This window comes from Microcebus murinus, chromosome 3 (genome assembly GCF_040939455.1).
Source record: "Microcebus murinus isolate Inina chromosome 3, M.murinus_Inina_mat1.0, whole genome shotgun sequence".
NCBI classification, from domain to species: domain Eukaryota; kingdom Metazoa; phylum Chordata; class Mammalia; order Primates; family Cheirogaleidae; genus Microcebus; species Microcebus murinus.
Window position 1 is genome coordinate 26,348,343 of NC_134106.1, and position 19,066 is coordinate 26,367,408.

The window sequence follows — 19,066 nt, forward strand, 5'->3', positions numbered from 1 at the left end:
AGACTGCAAACCTACATTTTTTATTGTCCTTTGGTTGATTTCACAGTCCTTAAAGCCCATGTGTTGCTACTCTTCATTCCAGAGCCTGCAAGCAAGCTTATCTTGGGTATACTGCACACTAAAATTCTATTCTGTACTGAGAATCATGCCAAGGGGCGGCGCTGGGGCTGGGTAGGAAGCATGGCAGCACTTGTTAGTCCCAAGGAAGGCTTTTGCTAGATACTGCCTATCTCCTGGGATTGTCCAAGTACTCTATTGTTTGCTTTTGTGACAACTTCAGTGAGGAATAGTTCTTGATTGTTAGCAGAGAATGAAGGAAGGAAGGGAGAAATGTAGAAACTCAGGGATGAGACAACACAAGGTGACACCTGTGCTACCTGAAGGAGGTAGAACCATGTCTGAATGAAGATTCGGGCCTGGTGCTGGGCAGGGAACTGTGCCAATACCTGCCTCCACCCCTCACTTCCTCCTTATATGTACTGGGTCTTCCTCAAGTTTTTGGATGTCACCCAATTTCCTTTGTAAGTCTTAGATTAACTGTCAGAAGCCTGATTTTTAGGCCATAACACAGTATCTGTGAAGAGACTTAATTCTGGAATCTAGCATTTTATTCAGTAATGCATTATTTTTTGGTATTTTTTTAATGGAGTTTTCCTATAGAAAATTCTCTCCTATGGTGATAAATAGGATGTGATGACTATTATGAGGAATGTATAAAAATTATGGACAACTTACTACAGAATTTAAAAAATTATGAAAGACCTGTGGTGAAAGTGGATGGCCACGAGGGTGTGCTGTACACCTGCCAACCCTGCCTTTTTAGGGGTGCTCCTCCAGGGAGGAATTGTAGTAGAGACTGAGGAACTGCCTAAAGTTTTATGTTTCTCCCAGTCAGCATTTGCTGAGTGTTGTCGTACTCTTTCCTGGAAACCTTGTAAAGAGGCAGAGCACAGTGGCTCAGGCCTGTAATCCTAGCACTTTGAGAGGCTGATGTGGGAGGACTGCTTGAAACCAGAAGTTCAAGACCAGCCTGAGCAAGAGCGAGACCCCCGTCTCTACAAAAAATAGAAAAATTAGCCAGGCATGGTGGCACATGCCTGTAGTCCCAGCTACTTGGAAGCCTGAGGCAGGAGAATGGCTTGAGCCCAGGAGTTTGAGGTTCTAGTGAGCTATGATGACGCCACTGTACTGTAGGCCCCAGCAACAGAGTGAGATCCTGTCTTAGAAAAAAAAAAAAAGAAAGAAAGAAACCTTGTAGAGAAAAGCTGGGCCTGCAATTAGGGTGAATTTGAGGACAGATAAGGAAAGCTGTTCCTTTGGTCTGTGATTTGGGTAGATTAACTGCTTATCCTCATTTCCAAAGCTTGAGCTTATAGCCATAGATAATTTCCAGCCGTCTGAAATTGTAAGTCTCTGCAGAGCTTCATTTCGCTCCTAAAGTCTTTCTTGTTTTAACTATACTTTTGTTGAATTAGGAAAAAATTTAAATCAAATTTATTGAGGAATAATTTACATAAAATGCACCTATTTTAAATTATAGTTTGTTGAGTTTTAACAAATAGATCCATATAACCACTACCATAATGGAAATATAGAACCATTTCCTTCATACTCCTTTGGAGTCAGTCACTTTCCCTCACACTGGTCTGCTTTCTGTCACAAATTAGACCTGTCTTCTCTAGAATTTCAAATAAATGAAATCATATAGCATGTACTTTTTGGGTCTGGCTTCTTTCATTTAATATAATGTTTTTGAGATTCATCCATGTTGTAATAACAAGATAGCTCCTGTTTATTGCAGAGTAGTATTTCGTTGTATGGATAAACCACAATGTGTTTTAGCTACTGAACTATTGGTGACATTTGCATTGTTTCTAGCAGCTATTATTGATATATCTGCTCGGAACGTTTGTGTTTAAATCTTTGTGTGAACATAAGTTTTTAATTCTCTTGGAATGCTTAGGAATGGAATGGGTGGTTTGTCTGTTAAGTATATTTTTAACTTTATAAGAAACTACCAAACTGTTTTTCAAAGTGCTCATGTTATTTTACATTCTTATTATCAGTGTATGAGTATGCAAGTTGCTCTACATCCTTGCCAATATTTGGTATTGTCAGTCTTTTAAATTTTTGTCTAGTGAGTTTGTGTATAATGTTATCTCATTGTGGTTTTGCTGGTTTTGGGTGATTCATTTTAAAAAAAATATCACTTTGGCTAAGCATGGTGGCTCATGTCTGTAGTTCCAGCTACTTGGGAGGTTGAGAAGGGAAGATCGCTTGAGCCCAGGAGTTTCAGGCTGCAGGGAGCTGGGATCGTGACACTGCATTCCAGCCTGGGCAACAAAGCAAGACCCTATTTCAAAAAAAAAAAAAAATCACTTTTATTGAGGTATAACTTATACATAAAAATTAACCCATTTTAATTGTACAGTTTAATGAAATTTGACAAATATAGATACGTAACCATTATAGTCAGGAAGTGTTCCTTTACGCCCCAGAGAGTTCCATCTTGCTCCTTTGTAGTTAATCCCTCGCCCCTCTGGCTCTAACAACCATTGGTCTGCTTTCTGTGACTACAGATATTTGCCTCTTACAGAATTTTGTATGAATGGAATCATATATACTCCTTTGTATCTAGCTTCTTTTTCAGCATGATGTTTTTGAGATTTATCTATATGGTTGCATATGTCAGTAGTTCCTTTTTAATGCTGAATAGAATTTCATTGGTTGGATATACCATAATGTTTTAAATCAGTTTACCTGTTGACAGACATTTGGGTTGTTTCCAGTTTTGGGCTGTACAGATAAAACTGCTATGAACATGTCTTTGTGTGGACATAGGTTTTCATTTCTCTTGGGTGACTACTTAGGAGTGGAATTGATGGTTCCTATGGTAAATGTATATTTATTATAAGAAGCTGGGAAACTGTTTTCTATGGTTGTGCCATTTTTACATTTCCATCAGTAATGTATAAAAGTTCTAATTGTTGCAGATCCTTGCCATCATTAATATTAATATTGTTAATCTTTTTAACTGTAGCCATTCTAATGTGTGTGTGTGTACTAATAGTTCATTTGGATTTTAATGGTATTTCTCTGTTGACTATTACTGTCAAGGATTTTTGTGTGTGCTGATTGGCTATTCGTGTATCCTCTTTTATGAAGTGTGTGTACAAGTATTTTTCCCATTTTTTGAGTTGTTTGTCTTATGTTTGAGTTTTAAGAGTTCTGCATATTCTGAATATAAGTCCCTTTTCAAAAATGTGTTTTGTGAGTATATTCTTTGAATCTGTAGCTTGGCTTTTTGTTTTCTTCCCAATGTTTTCAAAGAGCAGAAGTTTTCAATTTGATAAAGTCTAATTTATTAAGTTTTACTCTTATCATTTATGTCTTTTGTATCCTAATTAAGGACTGTCTGCTTACCCCAAGGTTGCAAAAATTTTCCCTATAATTTCTTCTGGAAGTATTTTTAGTTTTAGCACCTACATTAAGGTCTATGATCAATTTTGATTTAGTTTTTGTATAGATAGGTATGAGATGAGGGTGGAGGGTCATTTTTTTTTCCCAAATGGATATCCAGTTGTTTCAACATCATTTATTGAAAAGACTTTACTTGTTGAATCACCTAGGTACCTTTGTTGAAAATCAATCAACCATATATGCATGGGCCTTAAATTTTGGATTGCATTCTCTTCCATTCATTTATGTGTCTGCATGCCGGTACTACACTGTACTTTGGCTTTATAGTAATTCTTGAAGTCAAGTACTCTTAAGTTCTCAGATTGTGTTCTTTTTCAAGTTGTTTTGGCTATTCTAGAACCTTTGCATTTCTGTATAAATTTTAGAATCAGCTTGTCAGTTTGGTATTTCTATTAATAATGAGTTATTTATAACCTATTTCATAACTCATCACACTGGACTGCTGAGACACAGAGTAGGGGAGTTGATGTTTTAGATTAGAATTTAGAAGTGAAGTAAGAAGACGTGTTTTTAAATCTTTATGCTGCCACATACATTGAATGTGATATTGGATCACCTTCTCTGATGCTTGTTTCTGCATCTATAAATGGAAATAGAGATGCCTATTGCCTATGATTACTGTGAGGATGATTAAGAAAATATATCTGAAATTATCTGTAGAAGGGCTCAATCAGTGATAGCTATTGTTACCTATTATTTTTATTGTCTGTGCATTCTTGAGGTTTAGGTAGCACATCTTCCATTACTGCAAGGTAAACTGTCTCCAAATATGTGTTTCACAAGAAACAGCCTATTGACCATATGTAGATGTTACAGAATCTTAAACAAAAAAGTAAGTTAACTTTATCCCCCCAACAATCTATTAATATTACATGCCATTCAGTTGAATGAATCAAATTTAATTTTTGGTCTAAATATTTTCTTTTGTATTGTACCAGAATCTTGAGCTGAATGACGATACTGTTCTGAATGAGATAAAGTTAGCAGATTGTGAACAGTTTCAGGTACCTGACCTATGTGCTGAAGAGCTTGCTGTTATCCTCGGAATCTGGTAAGTTAATGACTGGCTTGGCTGCTTTGAACAACCTTGAATGTTGGTTCTCTTGTGTTTGGGAAATCTTTACTCAAGGAGGTCCCAAGGGTTCTGGATGAATAGGGAGGTTTATAGTGCTTATGAAGATTGAAACCGATACTTGGGAAGCCAATTAAAGTGTTAGAGATTAGGAATTTCCTATGAGTTGCTATATTCGTTATTATCTTTCCTTTATAGGCAAAATTTCTTTAGTGAGCCTTAACTAGGAAAAGTACAAAGAACTTTTGAGTATAAGTTTTCAACATGATATCCCTGAATACTTCAGTGTGTGTTTCCAACAAGTAATAGTATTTTTGTACATAGCCACAATATAGCTATTAAAATCAGAAAATTAACATCCGTACTTTGCTATCATTTAATTCACCCCTTTCAAATTCTGCCAGTTATCATGATAATCTCCTTTAGAGCAAAAGATCCAGTCTAGAACATATGTGTTACATTTAGTTGTCATATCTCTATAGTCTTTGTCAGTCTGGAATAGTTGCTTATTTTTGCATGACTTTCATGATCTTGGCACTTGAAATTTACAAGTTAGTTATTTTGCAGACTTTCCCTCAGTTTGAGTTTATCTGATTTTTTTCCCCCTTAATGATTAGATTCACCTTATGCATTATTAGCAGAGATAACAGAGAAGTGAAATTTTGTCATTCTTAGTCTCTCTAGGAGGTAGAACATGATTTTGATTTGTACTATTGGTGATGTGAACTTTCATCACATGGTTAAAGTGGTGTTTGCGATGCTTCTGCGGTGTAAATTTATTCTTTTTTATGTTTGTGTTATATTTAATAGGTTATAGGGAGGTACTTAAAGACTATATAAATATCACATATGTCATCAAGAGAATTAGTAATGCTCAGAGTAGAATCTCTCACAAAGTTACAATGTTGACATCAGTTAAATTAGTAATAGGAAATTTAGGAAAGAGTGTTTGAAAAAATTTGTTCTTTTAACTCAGTATTGTTCACCGCATAGCATTTTACCTCCTATATACTAACAATAGGTTTTCATTTATATAAAAGTTGAATTCAGTTCTACTTGTTTATTTGTTTAAAAGGGATCGTACATACAGAGTTCTGTCTCTAAATCCAAAGCGATCTTCCTGTTACATTATTTGATCTCAGTGACAGAATTCACACTTACTATAGAAAAATTACATGTTCAATTTATAATATATTTATTACATTAGTAACACAAATAGCAACCATTTATGAGTAATACTATGTGCTAGGCATTATAACAAGTACTTTCACAATAACCCCCATTTCACATCTAACACCCCTTGGGGTGGTTATTTGTCTCATTTTTTTCAGATGAGAAAATAGTGTTCAAATGGCTAAATAACTTTTCCAGAATTACAAAGCAGCAATTAGGATTTGAGTCCAGGTTTTATTGACCTCGAATTATGGGTTCTTTATGCTGTTTTTAAAAATGTTATTTTGGCAATTTCATAATTGTCAACTCATCAGGAAAACTGTAGCGAACAAATGTATTCCTCAGCCATTCTGTGAATTGAACTTAATTTTTATTGAGTTAAACAGCATAAGTGAGAGAGGACTAAAAGCCAAGAAAAAGTTTGTCTTCAAATACTATTTTTCTCTTAAGTAAAATTTTGGTGGAATTTCAATATATAGAGCAGATAAAAGTGATGAATGGATTTCACAGGCTGCTTAAATCTTCAATTGTTTGGCAGAAACCACTTAGTTATTGTGTGAACCTTAGAATATGCAGTTTATAAACCTCTGGGTTAGAACATCAACAAATTCATGATTTGCATGAACTGAGTTACTGTGGGGGATAAATAGTGATTTTCTTATGCTGCCTGATCTCCATCTGATCTCCATGGCTGCTAACCCCCTATGAAGAGGTGACTTGGACATTGTGGTAGGCTAGCTTGGTTTGGAATGGAGACTAAGTGTAGGTATGCTCTTATGGATTGTAGATTGACGCAATTGTGGGGATAGCTTTGTACTTCTTCCCTGACTCTTGTCTTTCACTAGCCTCCTGCTTGAGTTTGATTTTTGCCAGAAAACCAAACACTGGAATTTGCCCTATGTCTCTTATACCTCAGTATGCCTGACGGCATTTGTGTAAACCATTGTGAGAAGAATTCCTTAAAATATAGTAGCCCTTGAGTGATTCAGACTACTGAGTAGGGAATGGTAATTCTCTTAAATTAACAGTTTGATTTTCAACTGTGTGTAGTAGTAATACAGTCAGCCCTCCATATCCACCAGTTCCTTTTCTACAGATTCAACCAATTTGAATCAAAAATATTCTGGTAGGCCAGGTGCAGTGGCTCACGCCTATAATCCTAGCACTCTGGGAGGCCAAGGTGGGTGGATCCTTTGAGCTAAGGAGTTTGAGACCAACCTGAGTAAGAGTGAGACCCCATCTCTACTAAAAATAGAAATAAATTAATTGGCCAACTAAAAATATATAGAAAAAATTAGCCAGGCATGGTGACGCATGCCTGTAGTCCCAGCTACTACAGAGGCTGAGGCAGAAGGATCGCTTGAGTCCAGGAGTTTGAGGTTGCTGTGAGCTAGGCTAATGCCATGGCACTCTAGCCCAGGCAACAGAGTGAGACTCTGTCTCAAAAAAAAAAAAAAATTCTGCCAAACAAAAACCCAATAAAAAATAATACAACAATAAAAAACAGTACAGATGAAACAATACAGTTTAACATCTATTTAGATAGTGTTTCTATTATTTTAAGTATTATACATAATGTAGAGATGATTGAAAGTATGCTGGAGGATGTGCATAGGTTATATGCAAATACTACACAATTTTATGTAAGAGACTTGAGCATCCTTGGATTTTTTTTTTTTTTTTTTTTTGAGACAGTTTCACTCTGTTGCCTGGGCTAGAGTGCTGTGGCGTCACCCTGGTTCACAGCAACCTCAAACTCCTGGGCTCAAGCGATCCTTCTGCCTCAGCCTCCTGTGTAGCTGGGCCTACAGGCATGCTCCACCACACCTGGCTAATTATTTATTTATTTTAGTTGGCCAATTAGTTTCTTTCTATTTTTCGTAGAGACGGGGTCTCGTTCTTGCTCAGGCTAGTCTCGAACTCCTGACCTCGAGCGATCCTCCCACCTTGGCCTCCCAGAGCATCCTTGCTTGGATTTTGATATCTGTAAGAGGTCCTGGAACTAATTCCCTGCAGATACTGAGGGACAACTATATCAGTATATTATAAGCTTTTGATAGTAAATTATGTTAAATAGTGGTGACCCAACTCAGTGACTATGTAATAATTATTTGTAATGAGCCTGTAGCATTTCACTTTATCTGTATACTTTATGTAATGCTTTTAGGATTGGAATTTTTATGTGAGAGATGAATATTGATCCATTTTGTATGAGACTCTTATCTTGGAATGCCTTTTATACTCATGTTCACTCATTAGAATCTCAGTGACTAGAACTAAAAGGACCTTAGGAGGGGTTAATTGGATCATCTTGCCACCTGATACATAATTCCTTTGTGCATTCAATTTGGAAATGTCTAAGTATTTGTGCATATGTGTGTCTGTGTGTGTTGTGTATATTTTAAATAAAATTATTTCATAGTTCTTTCCTTCCCCATTCATTTATTTTTTTCTTACCAAAAATAAAAATAGTTTCATTTAAAATTATATGAATATTTTATGCTCATTATAAAATTCTTATAGTATTGAAAATAACCAGACAGTATTACTGTTTTATAGAGTGGTATTTTCATTTCCCTTTTAATATATGTAATATTTACATACAAAAGACTTTATATAACATATAAATGTAAATTACATAGTATGGTAATAAAATGAATACAGTTGAACTCAGTACTCAATTGAATAACTAAAAGCAATTGATTTATAGGTATACAAAACATGAGATTAAATATACTTTTTAAAAGGCAAGATTACAAATACCATTGACCCAACCTGTGTGCTTCTGCATCTCATCCTCCTGACTCTTCTTGAGACAGCTGCTACCTGATTTTGTGTTTGTCATTTTCTTGCCTTTTAAAAAGTATATTTAATCTCGTGTTTTGTATACCTGTAAATCAATTGCTTCATTTTGCTTGTTCATGAGCTTTATAAATGTGATATCTTATATAGTTCTTTGTGATTTGCCTTTTTTCTCTCATTATTGTGTTTGTGTGATTCATGGTGCTATATGTAGCTACATTTTACTTTGCTCTATATAGTGTTCCATTGGAAGTATATATCACAGTTTACCATTTTCTTTTGGACATTTGGATTGTTTCCAGAGTTTTCCTATTACACAAAATATTACTATGGTTATTTATGTATATGATTCTTGGTTCACCAGTTCAAGAATTTCTCTGGGATCTTTACCTAGGATGGAATTATTGAGGATATATAAACGATGAGTTTATAAGATAGTCCTATATTGTTTTCTAAAATGATTCTACCAATTATACCTGGATCAGCAGGATTTTAGAATTCCTATTGTTTGGCCTCTTTGACAGTTTCTTAATTTTCCCTCCTAGTGGTTATAGTAATATTTTCATTATTTTTGGCATGAATTTAATAAATAGGAGTTGTTGCTGTAATAATTCTTTTCATTTTCTTTGCAGAGTGGCACAGATTTGATTTCTTTTTTCCTAGTAAGATAAATTATGTTGACTTTAGTACACCAACCACATTTTATCAGCATTTTATTACTTTTTATACTTATCTTTGGCAAACTCATGTCTACATTTGTATACAGTGCCATAATATTTAGATATGTGCTTTCAGATATATGAAATATAGCAACTGCTTTGTTTTTTTAAAAAAGAATTATATTAGACATTAATACAATATGCACTTTAGAACTAATTTGCTTTTTTTTTAATTTAAAGCATAAATCTTCAAAAGAACAACCCAGTGCATAAATTAACTGAAGAGGAGCTGCTGGCATTTACATCAGTGAGTAATGCCTTTTTCCTTTCCATTTTGTATTTTTTCCTTGTGAATTATTTACCTCTGGTATGTTCTTGACTTAGATTGCTCATGTTGAAACACTGCCACTTAAGAAAGTAAGGGGAGAAAAACCTCATCATTTTAGTTTCCAAGTCACATATGTCTTGCTGCTGACTTAAATATAACCCTTTTTCTTTGTACTTGCTTGGATTTGAAGGTAGTGACCAACTATTACTTGTTCATTGTTTTATTCTAGGGCCTACTCTACTATGTTGTATATAATATGTGCTCAGGAAATATGTATTGAATGAATAAATGAAGTAACAGAGCCAGAGCCACTATAGTCTACAACTCTTATGCCTAAAACTGAGTGTGGTATTGGTGTGGACATGGTGAGAAAGAAGAGCTGGGAGCAGGAGGGCCTGGGTTAGAGAGGCCAGGGAAGGATGGGGTGTCAAGAGCATGGGGTGCTTGTCAGTCAGTGTTCAGCAGAATAGAGCAGTCAGGAAAGAAATATGGATGGAGAAGAGACTGATAATTAGGAGTACATTGCTTCCATCTAGGACAGTTTCAGTGGGATATCTGGATAGTTACCTTAATTCAGAGAATTCAGAAGGGAATGGGGTTGTAAGGAAGTAAAGTTGATAGGTAAAGACCACGGTAGGAAAAGAATGGCAGTGAAAAGGAAAGATGGAGTAGTAGATATTTGTGGATTCAAGATCAAAGAAGGGTTTTCAGTCAGGTGTTGTGGCTCATGCCTGTAATGCTGGCACTTTGGGAGGCTGAGGCAGGAGGATTGCTTGAAGCCAAGAGTTTAAGACCAGCCTGAACAAGAGCGATACTCTGTCTCTGCAAAAAAAATTAGCCACAGATGTGGTGGTGGCTGTGCCTGTCTTCCCAGCTGTTTGGGAGGTTGAGCCCAGGGGGTTGAGGTTGCAGGGAGCTATGATGATGCTACTGCATTCTAGCTTGGGTGACAGAGTAAGACCTTGTCTTCAAAAAAAAAAAAAAAAAAAGTTTTCAAGAAGAGAAAAGTCACAAAGGAAGGGGTCAGTGAGTGTGTTTTGGTTTTATAAGTAAATAAAGATACATGTGTTATTTAATGAATACAGGTTAATGAATGAACGGGTTGCTTAAGAAATATCATTTCAACAGCATTTTTATTATCATAATTAGGAATCAAGTTAGAATCTTCCATTATTTTTCAGATAAGGCAAAAGAAAGTATTTTTATCTGGTAGAAAAAAAGCTAGCTTGTTTTATGCTATAATATAAATTTTACAAATTGCTCTTTCTTACATAGTCTCTTAAAAATGATAAGATGTTAGTCATTTGAGTCCTCTGAATGCCTGTTTTCCTACTTCAGTATTCTTAGAAATCTTGGTGTGTGTCATTATATCATGTGTGTTTTAGGTAACTATATAGGAATGTCCCTATTTATTCAGTTACATGTGCTATAAGGAAATTGATATGTTAAAATTTTTAAAAATGGCATAAAAACATATTATGTACCTTTCATTTATATATTCAGCTGATATCTATTAAATACTTAATATATACGGGCATTGTGCTTATCATAGGGAATATAGCAGTAAACAGTGGGTCCTTTCTGGAGTTTACATCAATGTGCATTCTTGTGTGGGAAATACTTAGTAGACAAAGAGAGAACTAGATATTTGACAGAGGTGCTAAGGAGAAATATATGGCAGGGAAAGGGACTAAGAAGGGGATGGGTGGGAAGATCCCAGTGGGAAGGTGATGTTGAACATAGATCTGCGTGAATCGAGGTACAGGGGAGGGAAATGAACAATCTGGAATGGCCGTGAGCTTCAGTCAGGGTAGGAAAGTATAGAGCTAGATGGGGACAAGTGTCTAGGTGATAAATGGTGACCTGGAGGCATGGGGTTATCTGATGACTGAGGTAAACAGGGATGTGGCATATGATAGGAAATGTCTATGCTGGCCTCCTCTGGGGAGGATGGTCAGTATTGACATCTTCTTGGATTGGTCTCATAAGCAGTGTATCGTGGTGTATATGTATGTCTTATAGTTACCCTGAAAAGACACTAAAGCTTTCTTTTTATATTCAGACAGTTAATTTTTTAGCATTACTTATGGGCCTGGTATGTTTTTCTTTCCTTTTTTAAAAACCCTTCCTTTCTTTAACCTATTCTTGATTGTCTATACTGTGAGATACTTGTGAAGTAATTAACTCTTGTAACTTCTGATAACAGGTAAGTCATCACTCCTAGCTTGCAATGAAGGTCATAAATTTGGTTTTATACTTTTCCTCCTAAGGGCTTTATGCTGCATAATTTTTCTGCTCTCTCTTTTCCTCCTGTTCCCTTCCAAGTCAGAACTGATCTGAGGACTGATCTTTTTTGGAGGAAAGCTGATTGATGACAGTGTCTCATAGTGCCAGGCCTAACTCTTCTAAAGAGATGATTTTGTTAATCCCAAGTGTATCTTTAACTGGAGAGAAGTAGGGCAAGAAACTTATATGTGAGAAGGGCTTTTAGGAGCTCCATGAAACTTTGGGCTCTGCACCTCTTCCCTTTTTAAAATCCAAAACAAAACATGCAGATATACCAGAAAAACCCAGGTCAGCCCTTGTCAACGCTGCCTTCATCTATCAGTCTTTCCTCTTATCCCTTCTTTGTGCATGATATTGAAGTGGATGAGATGGTGTATTAAAAGTGGCCCCTGGTTTCAAAGAAGAAAGAAACTTTATTTATATCCTGTAGTATAACTCCAAAAGAGTACAAATGGCCCCCAACTTACGATGGTTTGACGTAATGACTTTTTGAGTTTGTAATGGACTGAAAGTGATATGCATTCAGTAGAAACTATAGTTTGAGTACCTATACATGTATTTAGCTTTTCACTTTCACTACAGTATTCAATAAATTACATGAGCTGTTCTACACTTTAGTATAAAATAGGCTTTGTGTTAGATGATTTTGCTCATCATAGGCTAACATAAGTGTTCTAAGCACATTTAAGGTAGGCTAGGCTAAGCTAAGATGTTTGGTAGGATAGGTAGGTTTATTAAATGCAGTTTTGAATTAAGATATTTTCAATTTATGATGGATTTATCAGGATGTTACCTCATCATTTGTTGAGGAGCATCTGTATTTGAGACCAAGAAGAACCACTTTTAGGTGCCACCCCACTTCTGAACTCTTGAATTTTTGTGCCTCTCCTTTTGCAACGGTTGTATTTTGGCTTATAGTATAATGAATTATATATATGTCTTTTCCTTATAACATTATAAACTTCCAGTTTTAGAACTTGGGCTCTGTTATTTTTTAGGTCCTTTACAAGGCCTAGGACAATGCTTCAGTGCTTTTACTCAATAAATGTATGCAGAATACATGAATGAATGAAATATATGTGCTACAACCCTGGAATAGGATTGATTCTATTCTAGAGCTGCATTTCTCCACTTTAGTTCCATAATTTAGTTAGTATTACATGATGGTAGGGATAACGACTTGTTTCATCTTCCTTTTCTGTATAATGGGGAAAGTGGTGATGTGCTTGTCTCCCAACACCAAAAACTTTATTTGAGGGTCAAATTGTAGAATGTACATGAAAGTACTCCAGAGTAGGTAGAGACTGGTGTAACATTCAGTGATGAGCCAGGCCGTCTGGTCACTAGTTTATAGGACAACATTCTTATTTTTAAGCAACTTAAATGGATAGGATCTGTTTGGGATTAGCCATAGATGTGGAAACAGTGGACATAGAGAGGAAAGAAACAGCTTAGTCTTTCTTGCTTAGCATCCATTTCCCAGCTCTGGCAGAAGCTTGGTGGCCTGAGACTGGAATTGTGAACTATTGAACTTATGAAGTGTCATCCTCTTTTGATGGAAAAGCAAGTGCAATAGAAGTCTTAATACTCCTACCAGAAACTTTGTAAGCAGTTGGAGAGAGAGACCATGATTATTTGGTGTTTGGTAAATATTTATTGGATAAACAAATGAATGGCTCATTGGTTCTGAATTTTGTTCAGTTTTGATGAACTGTCCTAAAGTTTACTAAAATGGTGGCAAAATCTCTTTTTTGCAGAAGTATTTGCCACTTTTTTTGTTGATACAGCATGTTGAAATATATGTGAGATATCTTGGGAAAATTGTTTTAATTCAGCAAATTCAGAAACTTGTCCTTAGAGAAATAGCTTTATTTGTTTAAGGTTGTTGTTATATGGTGCTATTTCTGAGATATTATATCTACATGTTTCAGGAAAACTGACTTGAGTCATAGTAAAAATAACCTATATTGTTTTAGAGAGCCATTTATGCTGTATGGCTTGATAATTTAAAATTAGTTGTGTTATCTACGTTACTTCCTTTCAGATGAGCCAAGTCAGTGACATTCAGCAATGTTTTTAATTTCCTTTCATTGTTGAAAATGGGAACAATTTTGTTAATTCATACAGGTGTTTCAGTTTTCATTGGCAAAAGGCTTAGGTGTGAATGGGTACTGGCAGCTTGCCTTCTGACTCTTTGCCTGAAGCCTCTGAGGTCTCTGTAAATGAAAGAAGGAAAAAGACCTTTGGAAATTATACATTATATTGTATGTATTAATGTTTTCTTTTTCTGCTATTGATTTTTAAAGCTATTTAATAAGAACTTATCCATGAACATAACATAGTTTGCTAATTATCTTTACAAATTAAAATGATCACTGATTTTTCTTCTAGGGAATATTCATTTCCTAATTTTAATTTATTAAGATAGGCGATGTAACTATGAATTAGTGGTACTTCTGACAGTTTGTGTTACTAGAGTTAATTACTTCAGGAGTACTTCACTAAAAGAGGAATAAGCACATCAAGACATAAGCAAAATAAAACAAATTCATGCCTACACATGTCATAGTCAACCTGGTGAAAATAAAACATAAAAGAGAATGTCTTGATAGCAAACAGAAAAATATGACACATTAAATAAGAGGGAGTAACAATCGCAAAGACCTTCACCTTTTCACTGGAAACTATGCTGTATAATTTCTCTGCTTTGTCTTTTTCTCTAGTAGCTCTCTTCCAAATCAGAACTGACCTGGTGACTGATCCCTTTCTTTCCCTCCACAGTTAAACATGTGTTGAGGTTAATACTTATTTGTGAATTTCCCTTCCAGGCATGTTAAAGGAACTGGTACTGGGCTTGAATTCCCATTGTCAAAAACTACAAAACTGGACAAAATATAGATAATATCAATGTATAACAAGGATAATGGCATGGCCAAAAAGCATTTATCTCAGGAGCACAAAATTGACTTAATTTGAAACTATGCAATTCACTTTATTAATATAGTAAAGGAGAAAACCCAAATGATTATTTTAATAGAAATAGGAAAGCCTTTGACAAAATTCAACATCCTTTCTTTATAAAAACTCTTAGTAAACTAAGAATAGAAGGGAATATTAACCTGATAAAGTATGAATTAACATGGTATTAAAAAATGAATTCAGTTTGAAAATAATGCATATGTTTTTAAGTTGGTCTGCTTTACATGATAGTGTGAAAGGTGCATCTCACATCTCCAGAATGTGGAAGGTTTTTCTTTTTTGAGGCAGCCAAATGACCAACAAATTGATATCTCTGGTGTCTTTGCTTTCTATATGAAAATTGCATAGCAGAGAAAAGAGTTTTAAAAGCTTAATAGCAGATGATCCAGAATCTCAAGATTTGCGATGCATGCTACTAGATATTGTGGGAGAAATAGATAAATAAATCCCCTAGTTGCTAAGAAAGGAAGACGATATTTAGGACTGAGCAGTCAAAGAAGGCCTTGTTCGTTCACTAAGGGAGGATTCAAGTCCGACCTTGAAAGACAGATGGGGTTTAGATGGATTTATATATCATAAGCTAAGGCCAAGAGATGAGAGAGTGTAAGCTATACTAGGGTGTCTTTAGCTGTGTTGGAGGACTTGTTCAGGTAATAGAGAGACTTAAGAAAAGTAGATTTGAGACAGTTTTTAAATGGTCTACAGAGCAAGGACAAGGAGTTTTACTATTGTTCCATTTCTATTGTGAATACAGATGAAACTTGGAATTTTAAGTTTATTGTTATTTGGTGCTGATTTTAAAAATGACTTCTCTTTTAAGTAGATCATTAAAGGGGGGAATATTAGTTCTGCTTTTTATAGTATTTCTTTGTTCCTTGCTTTGCAAGGTCAGCCTGACCTGGGTGGGCATTGTCCCATTTGGCTTTGGTGTAGCCAAATAATTATGTGCAAGAAGATCTCTGAGCTGGCTTTGATTTATGTATGGAAAAAGCAGCTATCTGAAACTCCTTCGTGTTTAAAGGAGTGGACTGTTGTCTGTTACATAATGGGATCCTAGTGATCTTTGGAAGAAGATTATTTGAAACGTGCAGTGATAAGAATGAAAAGGAAATTTATTTTTAATAGAAACAACACTCCTGTTGCTTTTCTGGAACATGAGGGAAATGTTGTATATAGTGGGATATTGTTAGCTGAATAAAGTAATGTTTCTCTATATGTATACATATAGCTTGTCGTGATATGAAAATTTACTTTTTAGTGTGAGTTTAAGAAGTGGTATTTACTGACTTCGTTTTGCAGTTGACTGAATTTCCTCAGATGTTGGTATGAGGCTGAGCATCAGCTCAGGTGGTATATCTTAAAGTGATAAGCTCCTACTAAGGCTTGCAGAGCAGGCTCTCTTAATCTTTAAGGAGTGTTTTCAAAATATCTTCTTACTTTCCTCATCAACAATTGCTGAAGTAGATTGATTCTTTAATTTATAAAACATTGTAACTATTAAAGAGATATTACTAGGGTTTATTTCAACATTCACAACAATCAAAAATATTAAGAGTATGTGAAAAATTATATTCTTATAAAGGTTAACTGGCTTTATAAGTCACCTTTTATAGATTTTCATCAATGAGAGTTGAGAAATGAGAGGACTTTTCTTAAAATAGCTACACAAATGTTATCATTCATATATAAGTGGTTTCTGGCTTTTGTTCTGATGTGTACAAGTGGTGGAAATACCATCTCATGTTCAGCCATATACAGCTACCTCATCATTGCAAATGGCATAAGGTTCTTTCTTTAGCAGTGTCCTGCTTCTGTAAGTGGGCTTGTTGAATATACCAGCTTTCTTAAGCTTCTTTTTCAAACCTCATTTGGATTTTTAGCCAATACTTAAAATTTAGTGCACTAATTATGACTATAGTTAATAGACTCCGTGGTTAAAAATAGGATAGCATTTGCAACTGTTGTATATAGTGGGATATTCCACATGAGGTGCCTACAGTACTTCAGAGACAAAAAGCAGAATGGTGGTTGCCAGGGGCTGGGGGTTGTGAGGTTGGGGGCAGGGGTGGGGCAAAGGGAATGGGGAGTTGTGTAGTGGGTATAGAGTTTCAGCTGCAAGGTGAGTTCTCAAAATTGGTTGTACAACAGTGTGAATGTACTTAACATTTACTGAACTGTATGCTTAAGGATTAAGCTGGTAAATTTTATGTGTATTTTGCCATAATTTTCAAAAGTTAAAAAGAAAAAATAGCATTTGTAATATAGTGTCAAAAATACCAAATTCCTAAGAATAAATCTATCAAAATATTTATGTCTATACTAAAATCTGTGAAACATTAGAGAAAGCAATGAGTACCTAAATAAATGGAGGGATATGCCTTGTTCATGGAGGACTCAATTTTAAAATTTCATGTCTCTCCAAATTAACCAACATAATTAATACAATCCTTAACAAAACTCCTGCAGTTTGGTTATTTTGGTGGTGGTGGTGGTGGTGGTGGTGGTTGTTTCTCTTGTATTTGTTTTTTGTGGAATTAAAGCTGATTTTAACATTCACATGGAAATGCAGAGGGCTAGAAATAGCTTGGCAGTCTTGAAGAAGACCAGAGCTGGAGGACTTCCATTGCCAGATAGCAAGACCTATTTTAAAACTATACTAATTGAGACAGTGCTTATCAAATTGTGGTCCTTGGACCACCACCATCAGCTTCCACCTGGGAGCTTGTTAGAAATGGAGTTTCTCTGGCTCTACCCCAAACCTTATTGAATCAGAACTTCTGAAGTCAGGGCCAAGGACTCTGTTTTAACAAGCTTCTCCAGGTTGTTTTTATGTACTTTGAAGTTTGAGAAACACTAAATTAAGACATTTTTGACACAAGGAAATACAAATCAAACAGTGGTCCCAAAACAGATTCATACACATGTGGTTCATCTGACTTATGAGAAAGGTAGTATTGCAGTATGGTGATGAAAGGGTAGGCATTTCAAAATAGTACCAGACAATTTATGTATCCATATGGAAAACAGATATCTTAACCCCTATATCATACTATGTACAAAAATTAATTTCAGATAGATTGACCATATAAAAGTGAAAAGCAAAACTATACAGCTTTTAGGAGAACATCTTTGAAATCTTAGGACAAATAGGACAATAAAGCTCTAACCATAAAACAAAAAATGATAAACTGGACTGTATTAATATTAAGTACTTCCTTTTATCAAAAGATAACATTAATATTTGTAAAGCACTTAGACCAGTACCTGGCCAGCACAAAAAAATGTGTTGTATAAATAAGTAATATATCACCTTCCTCCAACAAAAAGGCAACATATCCAGAAAATAAAAACAAAATATAACAAAAATTCTAAACACCCAATAGAAAAATAATGGACAAAGAATTTATATAGGGACTTAATATAGAGGCCTTACAATGATCATTAACATATAAAAAAGGTACTTAACTTTATTAGTCATTAGAGAAATACAAATGAAAACTGTAATGGAATACAATTGACCTTTGAACAACTCAGAGGTTACGGGCACTAACTCCCCTGCACAGTCAAAAATCCAAGTATAACTTTTGACTCTCCCAAAGCTTAACTACTAATAGTTTAAAAAATTCATTCCAGTTTCTTGTATAGATGTGTTAAGTTCATTTACATGTTTGAATACATCTTCTGTTGTACACTCTAGGTGAAGATAAACTATGGTGCTCCAAACTTACCAGCTATATTAGTGCGTTCCTTGGAAGAATCTGATTTATTTCCTTGAGTCTATCAATGCTAGAAAGCATTGAGATGCAGGGTGCTCTGTGTATCCCTATATGAAAAAAGTGACAATTTCTTGTACAAAGCACAGAAGCATCAAATTACAGGTGATTTTGTATGTTTTTGTTTATCTTAACAAAGAAACATAAATGTAACAATTGTGGTTGTAGGGGGTTCTCTTGTACAACAGAGATAAACATGCTTTAATAATGTACAACCAGTTATTTTCCAATTAATGCTCTCTGAACATTTCACCAAATACGAGGATGGAGTTGCCAGATACCCTGAAGTCTACAAGGACATAATTCAGTCATGTTGGGACATCATTTGGGTTTCTGTCACTTGGGAAAAATTCTAATAAATTTGAATATTTATGTAAGATTTTATTGAAACCTTAAAATCTGTACCCCCATAATATGCCAAAATAAAAATAAATTAAAAAAAAAAAAAAAAAAAAAAGCTTATTCTTGTGCACAACTGCTGTTTGACAGCACACGTAGCTAGCTAGTATTAGGC

At 35.1% G+C, this 19,066-nt stretch overlaps 1 protein-coding gene across 1 annotated transcript in view; it reads left to right on the top strand.

Annotated features, from left to right (window-relative positions):
* The window catches only part of TTC27 (tetratricopeptide repeat domain 27), a 148,884-nt gene that overhangs the window by 30,698 nt on the left and 99,120 nt on the right, over nucleotides 1-19,066 (top strand). The window contains exons 8-9 of the mRNA XM_012788392.2: nucleotides 4,419-4,531; nucleotides 9,427-9,493. Coding sequence (XP_012643846.1) covers nucleotides 4,419-4,531; nucleotides 9,427-9,493 — 180 coding nt within the window. The remainder of the gene's footprint in view (nucleotides 1-4,418; nucleotides 4,532-9,426; nucleotides 9,494-19,066) is intronic.